The sequence below is a fragment of the Magnolia sinica genome, chromosome 5, assembly GCF_029962835.1.
Source record: "Magnolia sinica isolate HGM2019 chromosome 5, MsV1, whole genome shotgun sequence".
Lineage (NCBI taxonomy): Eukaryota > Viridiplantae > Streptophyta > Magnoliopsida > Magnoliales > Magnoliaceae > Magnolia > Magnolia sinica.
Window position 1 is genome coordinate 11,669,256 of NC_080577.1, and position 14,393 is coordinate 11,683,648.

The window sequence follows — 14,393 nt, forward strand, 5'->3', positions numbered from 1 at the left end:
GCACTCGAATGCTTGATAACTTGAATTGGTAAATACTGGATGGTTCTCAACTGATTTACAAAAGATTTTTTTTTTTTTTTTAAAAGGCTGTTTGAAACCTTGGAATGTCAATTTTATTTTCTTGGTTGACCTTGAAAATCTAGTTGTTGATGACAAGAAAGAATCACAATTCACTAACTGCAGCTAATGATGTGAAACAAGGTCATCTTCATCATTTTAAAATGATATGACATGAAGATACCACAAAGCAATATTTGTTATTAACAATGTAAAACATGGCTGTCCACAATTTTAGAATGCTAGAGTAACTCTTCACACTACAAAGTTTCTAATGCTAGAATAACTTTTCACACTAAAAAGTAATGTTATTTTTCTCCAAATTAACCACTGGAGTGGCATATAAAAGTTAAGATTGCCATACCAAAAGAAATCAACTTAGACAGCTGTTAGTGCAACTTAAAATCAGGCATCTATGGTATCAAAAGAGTGCTGCTTTACTTCTTTATCAGTAACCAACATTTTATTGAAGAGAAAAGGGGGCACATAAATACAATAAGGCAATGCCTATGCCCTGGTACAAACTGTCAGTTTTGAGACACCTTCCTTGGCAAGAGAACCTGCTGAGGGATTGGCCTCATGCAACACATGCTGAAAAGAAATCTGCCAACTCACAACTTCGGCTGTAATTTTCATTTTACAAGGGAGTGCATACTTCCACAGCACATCACAACTTCCAGGTACTCAAGTAATAGCCTTCTCCAACTTGTCTTTATCAATTCACAGATCACCAAGAGAGTCGAGAAATAAAATCAAGTGAAACATTTGAGTCATTGACAGCCATCAATTCCACATAATTACAGTCCACCGTTCCCAACCGGGCCTGGAGAAAGCAAAGCAAAGCATGCCTTCCTCGTCCCTAATCAGTAATCACCCCAGCCAGTTCCAGCACCACCTGCGATTACCCATGGAGCTACTGTCAATGTTCAATTTCCTCTAACCAGGAGGCAGTTCCCATAGGGCGGACTTCTTCAGGGCTTACTTTTCTCTTGGATGACCAAACGCCAGTTTCTGGTTACAATAAATACCCAAAAACTACTTGCCTCCTTGGAGGAGTGCCCACAGCTCAAATTAGAGAACTTGGTCTCCTCTTCCACAAAACAAACATGCAAGGAAGCGTTATGAAAAGTTCTCCGGTTATAGACCTTCCATATACCCCATATGATAGTGCATTGGAGCATGCTCAAGATGACAGCGCCTCTTTCTTCCGAATTCAGGAGGAATTAAGGTATCTAAAACAACTGAAGGAAAAACTGCCAAATGTTCCACCACCCACTTTTTCATGTATCACAATAGTTGCTGTCCTACCCCAACTTGGGGTTTCCTGTTCAAACTTCAGATACTATGTTCTGTTAGCAGAACCTTCCCTCAGCCTTGGCCTTGGATTTGCCCTTGCCTTAGGAATAATAACAGGTCTGCAACAGATGAGAATAAAAAATAGTTCCATCGTGAAAAACCCCAAACTAATCCAGATAAAGATTGTCTTCTTCCAGTTCCAAATGATCCTTTTAAAAAGAGGAAGCTCAGATTCGAGGACCAAACTTGAAGCATAAATTTCAGGTATACCAGCACCGGTCCTGAATTCTGCTCGTTGTTCGAGGACGACCTTCAAACATGAAGTTGGATCAGTTCCTTCAGTAAAGCCTGTCATTCTTAGGTTGAGTAGTTGGGACTCTGATGAATAGCCAGCAAGGAGAGGACCGCTTTTAATGAAGGTCTCCAAGAGGCGGATAGCCAAGCTTTTGAACCGTAGCATGCACGGATGCCTTGAAGTGGCAGTGCCTTTGCCATTCACAGACAGGAAATCCACCCTGACCTTAAGGCAGAAAAACCATCGCAGTTACAAGTCAGAACCATTTTCAATGTTTTATTAGACGCTGAAATGCGAATTTATCAACAGAGAAGATCAAATGATAAAAACAAAATGCACGATGAGTTTGACACGTGCAGACGGCACATGTACCCTGACTTCGGCAAAAAAACCATTGCAGTAACAAATCACCACCAATTTCATTTGAAGCAGACAAGGAAAATAATCAGCGAATAAGAGAAGATGATAAGAAAAAGAGAAAATTCTAGATTATTGTCACTTACTTTTGCATTAATTACCTCTGAACGTGTACAAGGGTTTGAAGCAATGTTCAAATTTAAGTGTATCATATATTCATATTGCCACATAAAATTCCCACATATATTCATGATATAATACATACACTGTTACTAAAAAAAGATATAATACATACACCCACACTATCAATCATGGCGTAATACTGACTTTCACAAGAATAACTTGGGGAGATGTATCCACTATATGTTCCAAGTTGTAAAACTCAATACAAACAATAATTTCCACCACATTGCCATATGGTGATACAAATGGTTTTTTGATGCATTCCTGATACATACTGATTCAGCAACACACCCCTAATTTCATCGCAACATGTAACATCAAAGAGTAGCGCTCTTGAGTACTCACAAGAATTCTCTTATACCCCCTCACAACAAGGTCATAAAGCCGCAACCAATGACAACCTGTGTTCAAAAAATCATCTTCGGATAGAAAGACACTCCTAACACATTCGACACTTTACTATTTTTAGTTCTTTCCGTTCATTAAAAATAAAATCCAGAAGAATATGAAATAGCAGCTGAACAGTAGAAGCATTAAATCTTAATTTGTCTTTGAAAGTTGTTTCCTTAGGGCCTGTTTGGATTTGTAAAAAGCATGGGAAAGGAAATAGTGTTTCATAGGAAACTGTAGAAAGGGAATATGGTATTCCTTGTTTGTTTTCACAAGATTTTCTAAGAAAATTTGGACCTATTTTCAAAGTTTTTGTTTGGCAAAAGAAAATTTCTTGAAAAAAAAAATCCTAATAGTTATTGCAATATGTCAGACTAGCATGTTTAGCACATATGGGAATGAACATATGCACATGTAGCATACACAACATATGTGGGGTACTTGAAGTTGAATTGTGGCACATGTGACACGTGAGGTGCTTGGAGCTGTATGGTGTCGCGTGCCATGAGAGATACATTGACACATTGACATGTGGGCACTTAAAGCTACAACATGTGAGCACTTAAAGCTACAGAGTAGCACTTGTGCACATTGGTACATATCACATATATGGAGCAATTGAAGATGGACAAAGGCACACGTGTCACATAAGCATGTGGGTTGCAAGGGATGCAAATTGCCTAAAACCCTCGGTTAAAGGGCCCCCCGTAAACCTTGACATTGAAAGGGCACCATGCATTTGTTATTAGATGTGGGGCCTATAGTGAAAAGCAAATATTCCCCTATGTAAAATGACAATGTTGTCTTTTGCATTGTGAGGCTCACATTTGACACGTGCACATGACGTTGTAATGGCATTGTCCAAATCACGTAGCTTGTAATGGCAATGTCCATCTTCGTGCCATTACAAGGACTACCAAATGCGGGGATTAGAGGGTCACGTTGGTGCATGTGATGTTGTAATGGCATTGCCCAAATCGTGTAATTTGTAATGGCAATGTGGCAATGTCCATCTTCATGTCATTACAAGGATTGTCAAATGCAGGGTTACAAGGGCCAGATGGCACATTGGAGCATGTGACGCTACAATGGCATTGCCCAAATCACGGAACTTGTAATGGCAATGTCCATCTTCATGCCATTATAAGGGCAGCCAAATGTGGGGGTTGACGTTGTCCAAATCACTAACTTGTAATGGCAATGTCCATCTTCATGCCATTACAAGGGCTGCCAAATACAAGTACAGGGACCTAATCGCACGTTGGCGCATGTGATGTTGTAAACTTGTAATAGCATTCTCCAAATCACATGAACCATATCAAGTTGGGGGTTACATTGGCAAATGTGGCACATGTGAGACTAGTGAAGGTGGATGGTGGCACATTTGGGTTTAACTATTGAAAACTCATTTTCCATCCATCTTGGGAAAATGCCTTTCTTAGGAGTCGTTTGGATTCCTATAAAGTTTCAAGTTGTAAACACTTATAATTGGTAATCTATTTACGAGTAAACAAATTGTGTGTTTGGCTAACTTGTAAATTGTTTACAATGTATAAAATAGCCATTCACACCATATAGAGCTTGAGGAAGTAAATCTCACCAAAATTGACAAGTCATGTAAAAAAGGAGAGCATCAAAGCATGCGCGCACTAGATAAATTGGATTTCACCCACCCATCATAGTGGGCCCCAAATGCAATCTGGAAGTTTTTAATGGCGGACGTCCCATCTTTCTCTATCGTGTGGTCCATTTGATGACTTATCAGGCTGTTTTTTTAGCCATATGAGAGTATCAAGGGAAGCACATGGTGGATAGATTGGATGTACCACACGCATTACGGCAGGCCCCACACATCATGAGTGTGTATCAACCATTGTGTTTATGTATAATACCTTTTTAGCTGTAAAGACTTGTAATATGAAACATAGCTTTTCGCCAGGTTTCATATTACAACTAAAAGCTATAATGTGTTGATAGCCTGTAAAGCCTTTGCTTGCAGCAAATGCAGGTGTCCAAACAGCCCCTGCGTTCCGATTACCTGTAATTAGTGTTTTAAATAATGGTATCATGTTGCATAGCATTCAGCCCTTTATAGCGTGTAGCGTAAGTAGAGTAGTGTGTATTGTAAGCTATACGATACTCCTATTTTTTAATTTAAAAATATAAAAAATCTGATAAATAGGAAGAAAAAAAATTGTCTTAAAGATGATTCATTTTTTCAAGTATAAGCATGTTCAAACAAGTTATTAATTATCATTTATCAAGAGCTAATCCACATATATAAACCAAATCAAATCATTAACACATCAAGAACTTTCTAACCAAACCATATTAATTAATAATGTCTAATTGAAACCACAAGTCACAAGTATGAAAAGAAATTAAAATCCAACAGGCTGAGAGTATTAAGTAGAAAATACAAAATACAATTATCATTTATTGAAAAAAAGTAGCGTACGCTAAGTGTATGCTACGTACACTACAAAGCTACATGCGCTACATTTATGCTACATACGCTATGACCCCTGTAGCTACAGGGGATTTATGCTATTTGCTAATGCTACGTAGCGTCGTAGCTACAAACGCTATTCAAAACACTGCCTATAATCCCTTAACGACTTAAGGATTTTACAAGCATCCAAACGACCCCTTGGGGGTGGAGGCGGGAAAATTAATTTAATGATTTCCCCCCAAAAAAAGGTAACTAGGAAATTGTGTATCTCATAAGTTCCCACAAAAAAGGACTTCAGAAATAAAGGAGAGTTAGTTTCATGGGAAATGGTGTTTCTTTTCCTTTCATTTCTATGAATCCAAAAAGGCCCTTAATAGAAAAGGAACTTTAGGGCCTATTTGGGTGCCACTTAAAAATGAGTTCATCTCATTTTGGTCAATAGTAATTATGTAACAGAGTTAATACTTGTTTATGGATTAAAAATAATCTTCACAATCAACAATCATGATGTCTAGTGCATAATTATGATTAATGATAAAACATTTTAGTCAATAGTAATTATGTAATTGAGATCATATTTGTTTCCGGATTAAAAATAATCCTTATTAACAAACAATCATGATCTCTAGCGCATAATTATGATTAAGAATAAAATAAACTAAGATGAACTCATTTTTAAGTGGCACCCAAACAGGCCATTAGTGGAGGCATTATTCTTAAGGTCATAGAATGAGATGAAATGGATATCCAGATCCTTCGGATACCGTTCAATACTTTGTTCACATAAGCAGAGAAATCCATCTTGGCACATTTACAATATCGTGGCAAAATTTTAATCATTTTAGCAATGCTAGCGCAAGGAAATGGAATTGGCACAAACTGGAAAAAAAAAAAAAAATTTGATATGAAAACATACCTGGAAAACGCCAAGCTTCCTGTTATAGTCAGACTCAGGTAACATCAAGGAGACAGTAACCTGCAGCTTATGATTAATAGGAACAACACGCCCTCCTACATGCTTCCCAACTGCAACCATCTCTTTACCCCCAAAACCACAACAAACACCATCACAGGGCATTAATGGCACGTAAGCAACAGGATTAGGCTTTGTGTAGTCGAAATTCAAATTCTCCTCCATGCGAATTGGCTCCTCAACAAAGTACCGCACAGCAATACCACCAACAACAAATGAAGTCACCAGAAAACCAAACAACACGAAAAAGACATAGAATGACCAGAAGAATCCCCAGCTGAATCTCACCACATATCTTCCAACCGATTGTGGGCCCGTCAACTGTTTATATATCAAAGGACTCACCCTCGAAAGCAAAGCACCAGAAATTCTAGATAGTTTCTCATGCGAAAAGTTTTTAGCTCTTTTTACAAGTTGAAATGGATCAGTCACAAGCATGAAACACCAATGCAATAACCAGAAAGGAAAGGTAAAGAAGCTGATCAATAAGCTAATTTGAAACCCTATCGCTTTTATTATGAATCCTGCCAAAGCAATCAGGAAATTCGATGAAGATCCATCAAGGTCTTCGGTGGGAGGATTGAAAGATGCCGATTTCTCATTTCGCACATGATTCTGATCGTATTTTGAGCTTATCTGATCCGAACCTGATTTGAGACGCGGAGAATCAGACTGCACCTTGTCGTGGTCTTTTAGCGATGATAGGATTTTATTACGCCGCTCCCGAGGAGTGATTGCTTCCGATACCTGAATGACCTCAGAAATTGCGGACAAATCATCGAGGATTGAATCGTTTGCATCAACAATTGAGATTTTCCTGTGGCCGATCCTGATAGATGATCTGCGGCGGAGGGTGCTTGAAAGCGATGAGTCTGACGAGAGCGGGGACTTGATTGCATCAGCTTCGCCGTTCTCGACGGAATTGAGTCGAACGATCTGAGGAAGATCAACAGACTCTTCGGATTCGGGAACGGCAATCAACTCGGATGGCGGGAAGTCGTCCATAGCATCAAAGAAATCATCGAAGCTAGAATCGTCTGGGATTTTCGTTTCTGCCATTGCAGGTGTAGAGATATGGATTAGGGCTAGGGTTTTCATTTGCGAGAAAGAGAAAAGAGGGTTTTATTTTCTTTTTTTTTTTTTTTTGCGTGTGTAGAGAGATATGCGTGGAAGGAGAAACGGATGGGATTCGACAGAGATTGACGGGGCTTTTATAAGGAGGCGATGACATGGCACGTCGTCGGTCCCAACGCATTTGGGGCATGCTTCGGTTCTCGCATCGAAGCGCGGGAACAATGTCACTTTAGGCAGGATGGATACTTGAATGCGCGTTTTGGCACGCAACGCCACGTGGATTGGCAAGTTATCGACCGTACACGTGGATCATCCCTAGCAGTCCAGACATGCATCAGGAGCGATCGATCGGACGGTTTTAATCGTGATTTCTCATGTGGAACTTGGTCTCGGACGCCAATTTCCTGCAAAGGCCTTTTGTACTGAGTTCGTGCGTTGGAAACATAGGTGAGGCTACTGTGATGTTTGTGAGAAATCCTCACCGTCCATCTGTTTTGTGAGACCATTTCAGGAAACGTTTGGCGCATGGTATTAGATGGGATTAAGTGGGATGGAATTGCATTTGGTCTGTGCCAATTCCACTTAGTGTTTGGAAAGAATGGAAAAGCTTGGAATTAGATTAGATGGAATTGCATTGGTTCATGTGCCTATTCCACTCAATGTTAGCAAGTTGCGGATGTCCCTCCATGATGTGTGGGCTATACCCACACTGTCTATCTATTTTTTGAGATCATTTTAGATCATGGGCCAAAAAATTAGGCAAATCTGAAGCTCAAGCGAACCCCACCATAGAAAGAAGCGGGGATTGAATACCTACCGTTGAAAACTTCTTTGGGGCCACATAAGTTTTGGATTAGCCTCATTTTTAGGCCAATTATATTAAATGAGGATACAAAATAAATGAATGGTTTGGATATAACTCACATGTGTTATTCTCAATAGTTTCAAATGATGGTGGGTATATCTATTCAATGTACCACCGTATTACAAGCATAGGATGAAATTAAGCTTATCTTATAGTAACAGGGGACAATCCTTATCATATGTAATAATTATATTTTTTTTAATCCTTGCCAATACCATGCGCCAAACACCCCCTTAGGACCTGAAACCAAAATTGAGCAGTATCTAAAACAAAAGTGGGCCACACGAAGGGGTGTGTTTGATTTTTAAGAGCCCATGTAAATACCCTTGAAATGGGTAATTATATTTGTGGACCCCAAGGTGATGTATATAATATATCCATTCCATCCAGCCATTTCAACACAATATTTTAAGGCGTAAGCCGAAAAATGAAGCACATCGAACACTCAAATAGCCTACACCGTAAAAAACAGTGGCCCTGAGAGGTTTTTAATGGTAAGTATTCGTTCTCTTTTTCCCATGGTGTGGTCCACTTGAGCTTTGGATATGCATAATTTTCTGACTCATGCCATAAATGCATTAGACATAATAGATGAACACTTGGTTATGGGTCCTTGCTCTTACTCCGGTAGTAGACTCTTAGGAGTTTCAACACCTGGTTGCGGGTTCAAGTATCCATAGGTGGTGAAATCCCACTACGGTGTGAGTGTGTGTGCGTGTGTGAAAAAAAAAAGAAAAAGGCATAGTACATGAGCAGTGTGAATGAGTGATATACATCACGGTGGAACCTATAAATATGTTGTGGTGTTCTAATCAAACTTCGAAAAGAATAAGGTAAATTCTTGGGAAATAATCATTATATATTTACACGATAATTTTCGTTGAATTGAAAAATCAAACAGGCCAAATGAAAATTCCTACCATTATAACCTCCCTGAGCTGATGGTGATGTTTAAATGCCATCCATACTTTTTAAAAGGCTCAATCCTACCGGGAATGAATTGAGAACACAAATATTACCCTATTAAAAACTTTTGTAGCCTACTAATATTTCAACTTTGGATCTTCAATCCCCATGTTTTCAGCCCACTTGAGTAATTGATCCGGCTCATTTTTGGTACCGTGTCCCAAAATGAGCTCAAAAAACGGATGGGCAGGTGGATTTCTCACAAACTTCACGATAGCCCCAACTAGGTTTCCAGCGAGGAAATTCACGTCCCTTGGTCTGTGTACCATTTCCGTCTTAACCATCAGTCATGGGGCCGCAACTCAGGATGATAAGAATCTTCAAATAAGTGCCATTCTCCCTATGCAATCCATCGATTGTGGGGTCCACAATTATGAGAGTGTGGATCCGTGTTAGTGTATGCCACGTGTACGGTAGATGAGATGCCAAGGTGAGTGCGCTGTGGCAGACGCACCTCGTAGTCCGAAACGGATTGGCTACTCCCCCTGCCCCGTGGCTGGAGTTCGGAGATCTGTGGGCCCCACCATGATGTATGTATTTCATCCATGCCGTTCATCCATTTTTAAAGATCATTTGAAGCCTGATCCAAAATACTAGAGGTATAAAAATCTCAGGTGGACCACACCACAGGAAAACAATAGTGATTGGATATCCTCCGTTAAAATCCTCCTAAGGCCCACTATACTGTTTATTCAACATCCAATCTGTTGATTAGGTCATACAGACCCAGATGAAGGGAAAAAAAGAATATCAGATTGATCCAAAACTTTTATGACCCCCAAAAAGTTTTTAATGGTCAATGTTTATTCAACACTGTTTCCTGTAATGTGGTTCACTTTAGATTGGAACATATCTCATTTTTGGTCTCATGATATAAAATGATCTATAAAAATATATGGACGGCATGGATGAAACACATACATCATGGTGGGGCCCACAGAGCACCGACCATCAGCCATTGGCTGGTGGAGGGGGAGTAGCCGGTCCTTTCCAGAATATGCGGGTCCCACGATCGGGTAACTGTTGGCGCGTTCTTTAACGATATCTGGATTTTAGAGCTCCGAGAGGAATACCTTGGATGGCTCAACGTAGCTCCATTGCACTCGTCAGGCGATCCTGATTATCCGTTTGGTGGCTTGCAAACGGACGGCTCCATTTCTCTTTCCGTTCGTAGGATACAGATCGAACGGCTAGGATTGTGAAGCACTGGAACCTTGCCTCGTACATTGGGCCAATTGGAGGTCACCTTCATCTTAGGAATGCTCACGTGGAGGAAATTTTGAAGAGCTGATTGGCATGCCGACGTGGCATGTATGAAGATCCAGGCCATTCATCAGGTGGGACCCATCACGGACACACTGCCTTGGTAATCAGGATGGTCCAAGAATCAAGTACACGGCAGACGTGTACCAGAAAAATGGACGCAGATTTCCTGTGAAAGCCTTTCGCAGGAAGTTCCTGCGTTGGGAACCCAGGTGGGCCCCACTGTAATGTTTGTGAAAAATCCTCCCACTCCATCGGCTTTGCGAGTTCATTTTAGGACATGTTGCAAAAAATGAACCGTATCCAAAGCTCAGGTTAGCCAAAAATGTGATAATTAAACGTCCACGCTTAAAATATTCAGAAATTTTAATTCATGCTAATATTTTTGTTTTCAGTTCATCCCAATAGGAACTATGTTATTAATGGTATGGATGACATCTAAACATCATTATTAAACCCAAAAAGGTTTCAACGGTAGGAATTTTCCTAACTACTTTTGCCTTTAGTATGGTTCACTTGAGCTTTGGATACGGTTCATTTTTTGCAACATATCTTAAAATGAACTTACAAAACAGATGGATGGGGAGGATTTATCACAAACATCACAGTGGGCCTCACATAAGTTCCCAGGGCAAGAACTTCCTGCAAAACTCTTTCGCAAGAAATCCGTGTCCCCAATTCTAGCGGTGCCTAGGGCTTTTCTAAGCAATGCAAGATGGTTTCCTAAAACTTTGCAAGGATTTGCTAAAGGGTTTAGGGTTATCAAAGGTGTGAGAGAGAGAGAGAGAAAGAGAGAGAGAGGCAGCTTGTGGAGGGGAGGTTATGCTCGTAGAGGTGATCTACTGTGCACTCGTCATCTTAGCGCTTTCACGTCTTCGTAATCGATGAGATCTCTTCGTTTTTCTTTTATTCTCTTACTGTTTATTCGTTCCTGCATGAGTGAAGAAGGTTGTAACGTTCTACTTCATAGTGGATTGTTGATTTGGACGATGTCCCGTGGTTTTTAACTCTTTGAGAGTTTTTCATGTAAAAATCTCTTGTGTGGTATGGTTTATGCTTTGATTTATTTCATTGCTTTATTATCGTATAATTTTGATTTGTTTTGGGAGGCTAGATCCTAAGGTTTGTGTAAGGCCCCCAACAATAAGGGGTTATGATATAGCTACTCACATGGGAGCTTGTGTGCTATGGAGATTTTTAAGGAATTTTGATCAAAATGGTCTTATGGTATGGCTAAATCCAACAAATGACCTCCCTTTACAAAACTTTACTTTCTTGTCCTCTGATGGTAATTGAAAGATTTAAGTGACAAAATATGCCTTGGTGCCTTAAGCTTAGCGCCCATCGGGGCATGATGCGGGACGCATTCAAATTGCATATTACGTAAACATATAGGGTAAAATTTGGAGGGTTTACTATGGTGTTTGAGAGAAATTCACATCGTTCACATGTTTTGCCAAATCATTTTATAACATGTGTCCAAAAATGAGGTAGATCCAAAGCTCGAGTGGGTCATACAATAGAGAATAGTGGAGATCATAGGCCCATGGTTGTAACATTCGTGGGGCCGTAGAATCTTTAGATCGGACTAGTATTTTTATTCTTTTAGTTCATCTCAGTGGTAAGAGCCTTATGAGCATTTGAACCACTTTATGAATTGTTTGGATTGCATATAAACATCACGGTGGTGCCTAGAAAAGTTTAAATGTAGGGAACCCCTTCCCACTATTTCTAGTTGTGTGGCCCACTTGAGTTTTAGATCCATCTAATTTTTGATCTCATATCTTAAATGATCTTCCAAAATAGATGGAAGGAGTGGATTTCCCACAAACATTACAATGGGCCTATTATAACTTCCGGTGATAGGAACTTCTTACAAAAGGCTTTCACTCGAAATTCGCATTCATGTGATTGAAGCTCAACCTAGTTAGAAACAATGGTCTTGTCAGGTGCTCTTTAGGGCCCACTACGAGGCATGCATTTTATCCTTGTTGTCCATCCATTTTAAAATATCGTTTTAGGGCATGAGCCCAAAAATGAAGCATATCAAAGGATCAAGGGGATCATACTACATAAAGTGGTGAATTTCAAAACCTACCATTAAAAACTTCTTAGGGGTACAATTTTTGGATCAAACTAATATTTGTGTTTTACCTTCATATAGGTCTACATGACCTTAAGAACATGCTAAATGACAAATAGATATTGCGGTGGGCCTTAAGAAGTTTTTGACAGTAGGAGTTCAATGCCCACAGTTTCCTATGGTGTGGTCTACTTGAGCCTTTAGTCTGCCTTCTTTTGGGGCTCATAACCAATAGATGGAGTACATTTAATACATATTACATAGTGGGCCCCTCAACCCTTAACATATGACAACCATGACCTAAACCCATAATGCATGAGAAGTAAGACTTTAACACAGGACAACCATGACCTAGGCCCTTAACACATGACAACCTCAACCCTTAACATATGACAACCATGACCCAAGCCCTTAATATAGGACAACCATGACAACCTCGACCTTGGTTGACATGTGTTAAGGATTGAGGTTGACGTAAATATTCAACCAAGGCAACACATTAAAAATTTACATTATATCTCTTTCATTGTCTTTCACATGACAATGATGATTATCCCTCTCCACATCAAATCCCTTCCGACAATCACAACTCCCCATGAGAAGAACCATAATCATCCATCTCTATCTATAACCAAAAGTGGCTTTCATCTATAAGAAAATATTATTCTCTAAAAATAAAATAAAAAATTCATTCAAAATGTCTTCTTGTATTAGTAGTTTCCATCTCTAAGAAATATAGTTATTGGAGCAAAAATAAAATTCAATTTGAAGGTCGTAAAAGTTGTTGGCAATGCCCATACATCAAAAAAGTTGATGGCAAATGTAGTTGGAATGTGTGGTGGGTCCATAAAAGACATTCAAAAAGGAAGAAGAAGAGTCCCAGTTAAATAACAATGGGTCATCTAATGGCCTCGGACCCTACCTAAAGAGTCCTGGGACCACGTCTTTAGGGCCCACCGTGGGGCACGTCTCAAATCCATTCCGTCCAATAGAAGAAATAATGTCACTCGTTTAAAAAAAAAGGGATATGATATGGTGGGTGATGTATTTTGGACACACCAATTATCTCTAACATGTCCGCTTCATGAGCTTCTACTACAGTACATGCACATATAGAGTCACTGTAACCGAACCATGGTGGAACCGTTTAAACACTGCACATGGAAAGGTTATGTATAAATCAAGACTTTCTTCTATTGAATTCCATACACAAGTCTTTGGTCTTCACTTTCCTTGTACTAAGCTTTTAGGCCCGGCATGCTTCCGTTGTACTCGGCCAGAGTACTAGGTGTTGGGCTATTGGTGGACATTTAGTGGACGGCCAACGGCAAGTCCGCAAATTAATGGTTATGATTATTCAACCAATATTGACCTATTTACACAAGTCTTGAAATTTGAGTAAACATATCCCGCCTGTATAACTTTAGTACCTTTGTACCAAACATCAAACTGCCTAAGTGTCACTTAGGCGATATAAAAGCTTTTCTGCAGCTATATCATTCAAGGTGATAACTATTAATACAGGGTGATACGTTGAACTATGAATTAAACCATCCAAATTGAGGGCCGAAATTTAGATGGTCCACACATAAAATAATACCAATGTTAATGATTTTTGAAACTTAAATTCTAGTTATTTGATAGTTTGAAACATGTGAAAAATACTTTGAAACTAAATGAACATATTTTTATAAACTCGAGCAATTCTCAAAACATTACAGATTTTAGAAATCCAAGGTATATTAATATAAAGCATAATTTATACATAAACTTTAACACTTGGTAAATATCCTAATCAAATTCAAAGCATTAATTTCTAATTAGAACAATCCTAAACATTGAGTTCCATGGGTGCATAGTGAAGCTTAAACTAACCGAAAGTTTTAGATTTCTACTTTCATGTTAACATTGATAATCTAAAGAACATTTAGGATAACCAAAACCTAAACCAAAACTTGCCTTACAATTCAACCTTTTACTCATCCAACTTTTGATTTTTCCATCAATGGCTTTCACACTATTTTAGTCCTTTTAAGGAACTTCGATAGGTAGCCCTTTTCGATGATAACTGTTTTTTAGTTGGGTATTTTCTTTTTTTCTTTTCTTCTCATTGAACATTCATCCAGCTTTTGATTTTTC

At 39.2% G+C, this 14,393-nt stretch overlaps 1 protein-coding gene across 2 annotated transcripts; it reads right to left on the reverse strand.

The window, feature by feature from the left end:
• Positions 1-476: 476 nt before the first annotated feature.
• LOC131245448 (seipin-2-like) lies at positions 477-7,182 on the reverse strand. Of its 2 annotated transcripts, XR_009170879.1 has the most exons (3): positions 5,947-7,182; positions 1,155-1,873; positions 477-1,122 (listed from the first exon to the last, which is right to left on the reverse strand). XR_009170879.1 is itself a non-coding variant. In XM_058244925.1 (2 exons), the coding sequence occupies exons 1-2, from the start codon at positions 7,099-7,101 to the stop codon at positions 1,400-1,402; spliced, it is 1,629 nt and encodes a 542-aa protein (XP_058100908.1). In that variant the 5' UTR covers positions 7,102-7,182; the 3' UTR covers positions 477-1,399. The 2 variants fall into 2 exon arrangements, 1 of the variants encoding a protein (XP_058100908.1); XM_058244925.1 differs by having other exon boundaries at positions 477-1,873.
• Between the last annotated feature and the right edge of the window lie 7,211 nt (positions 7,183-14,393).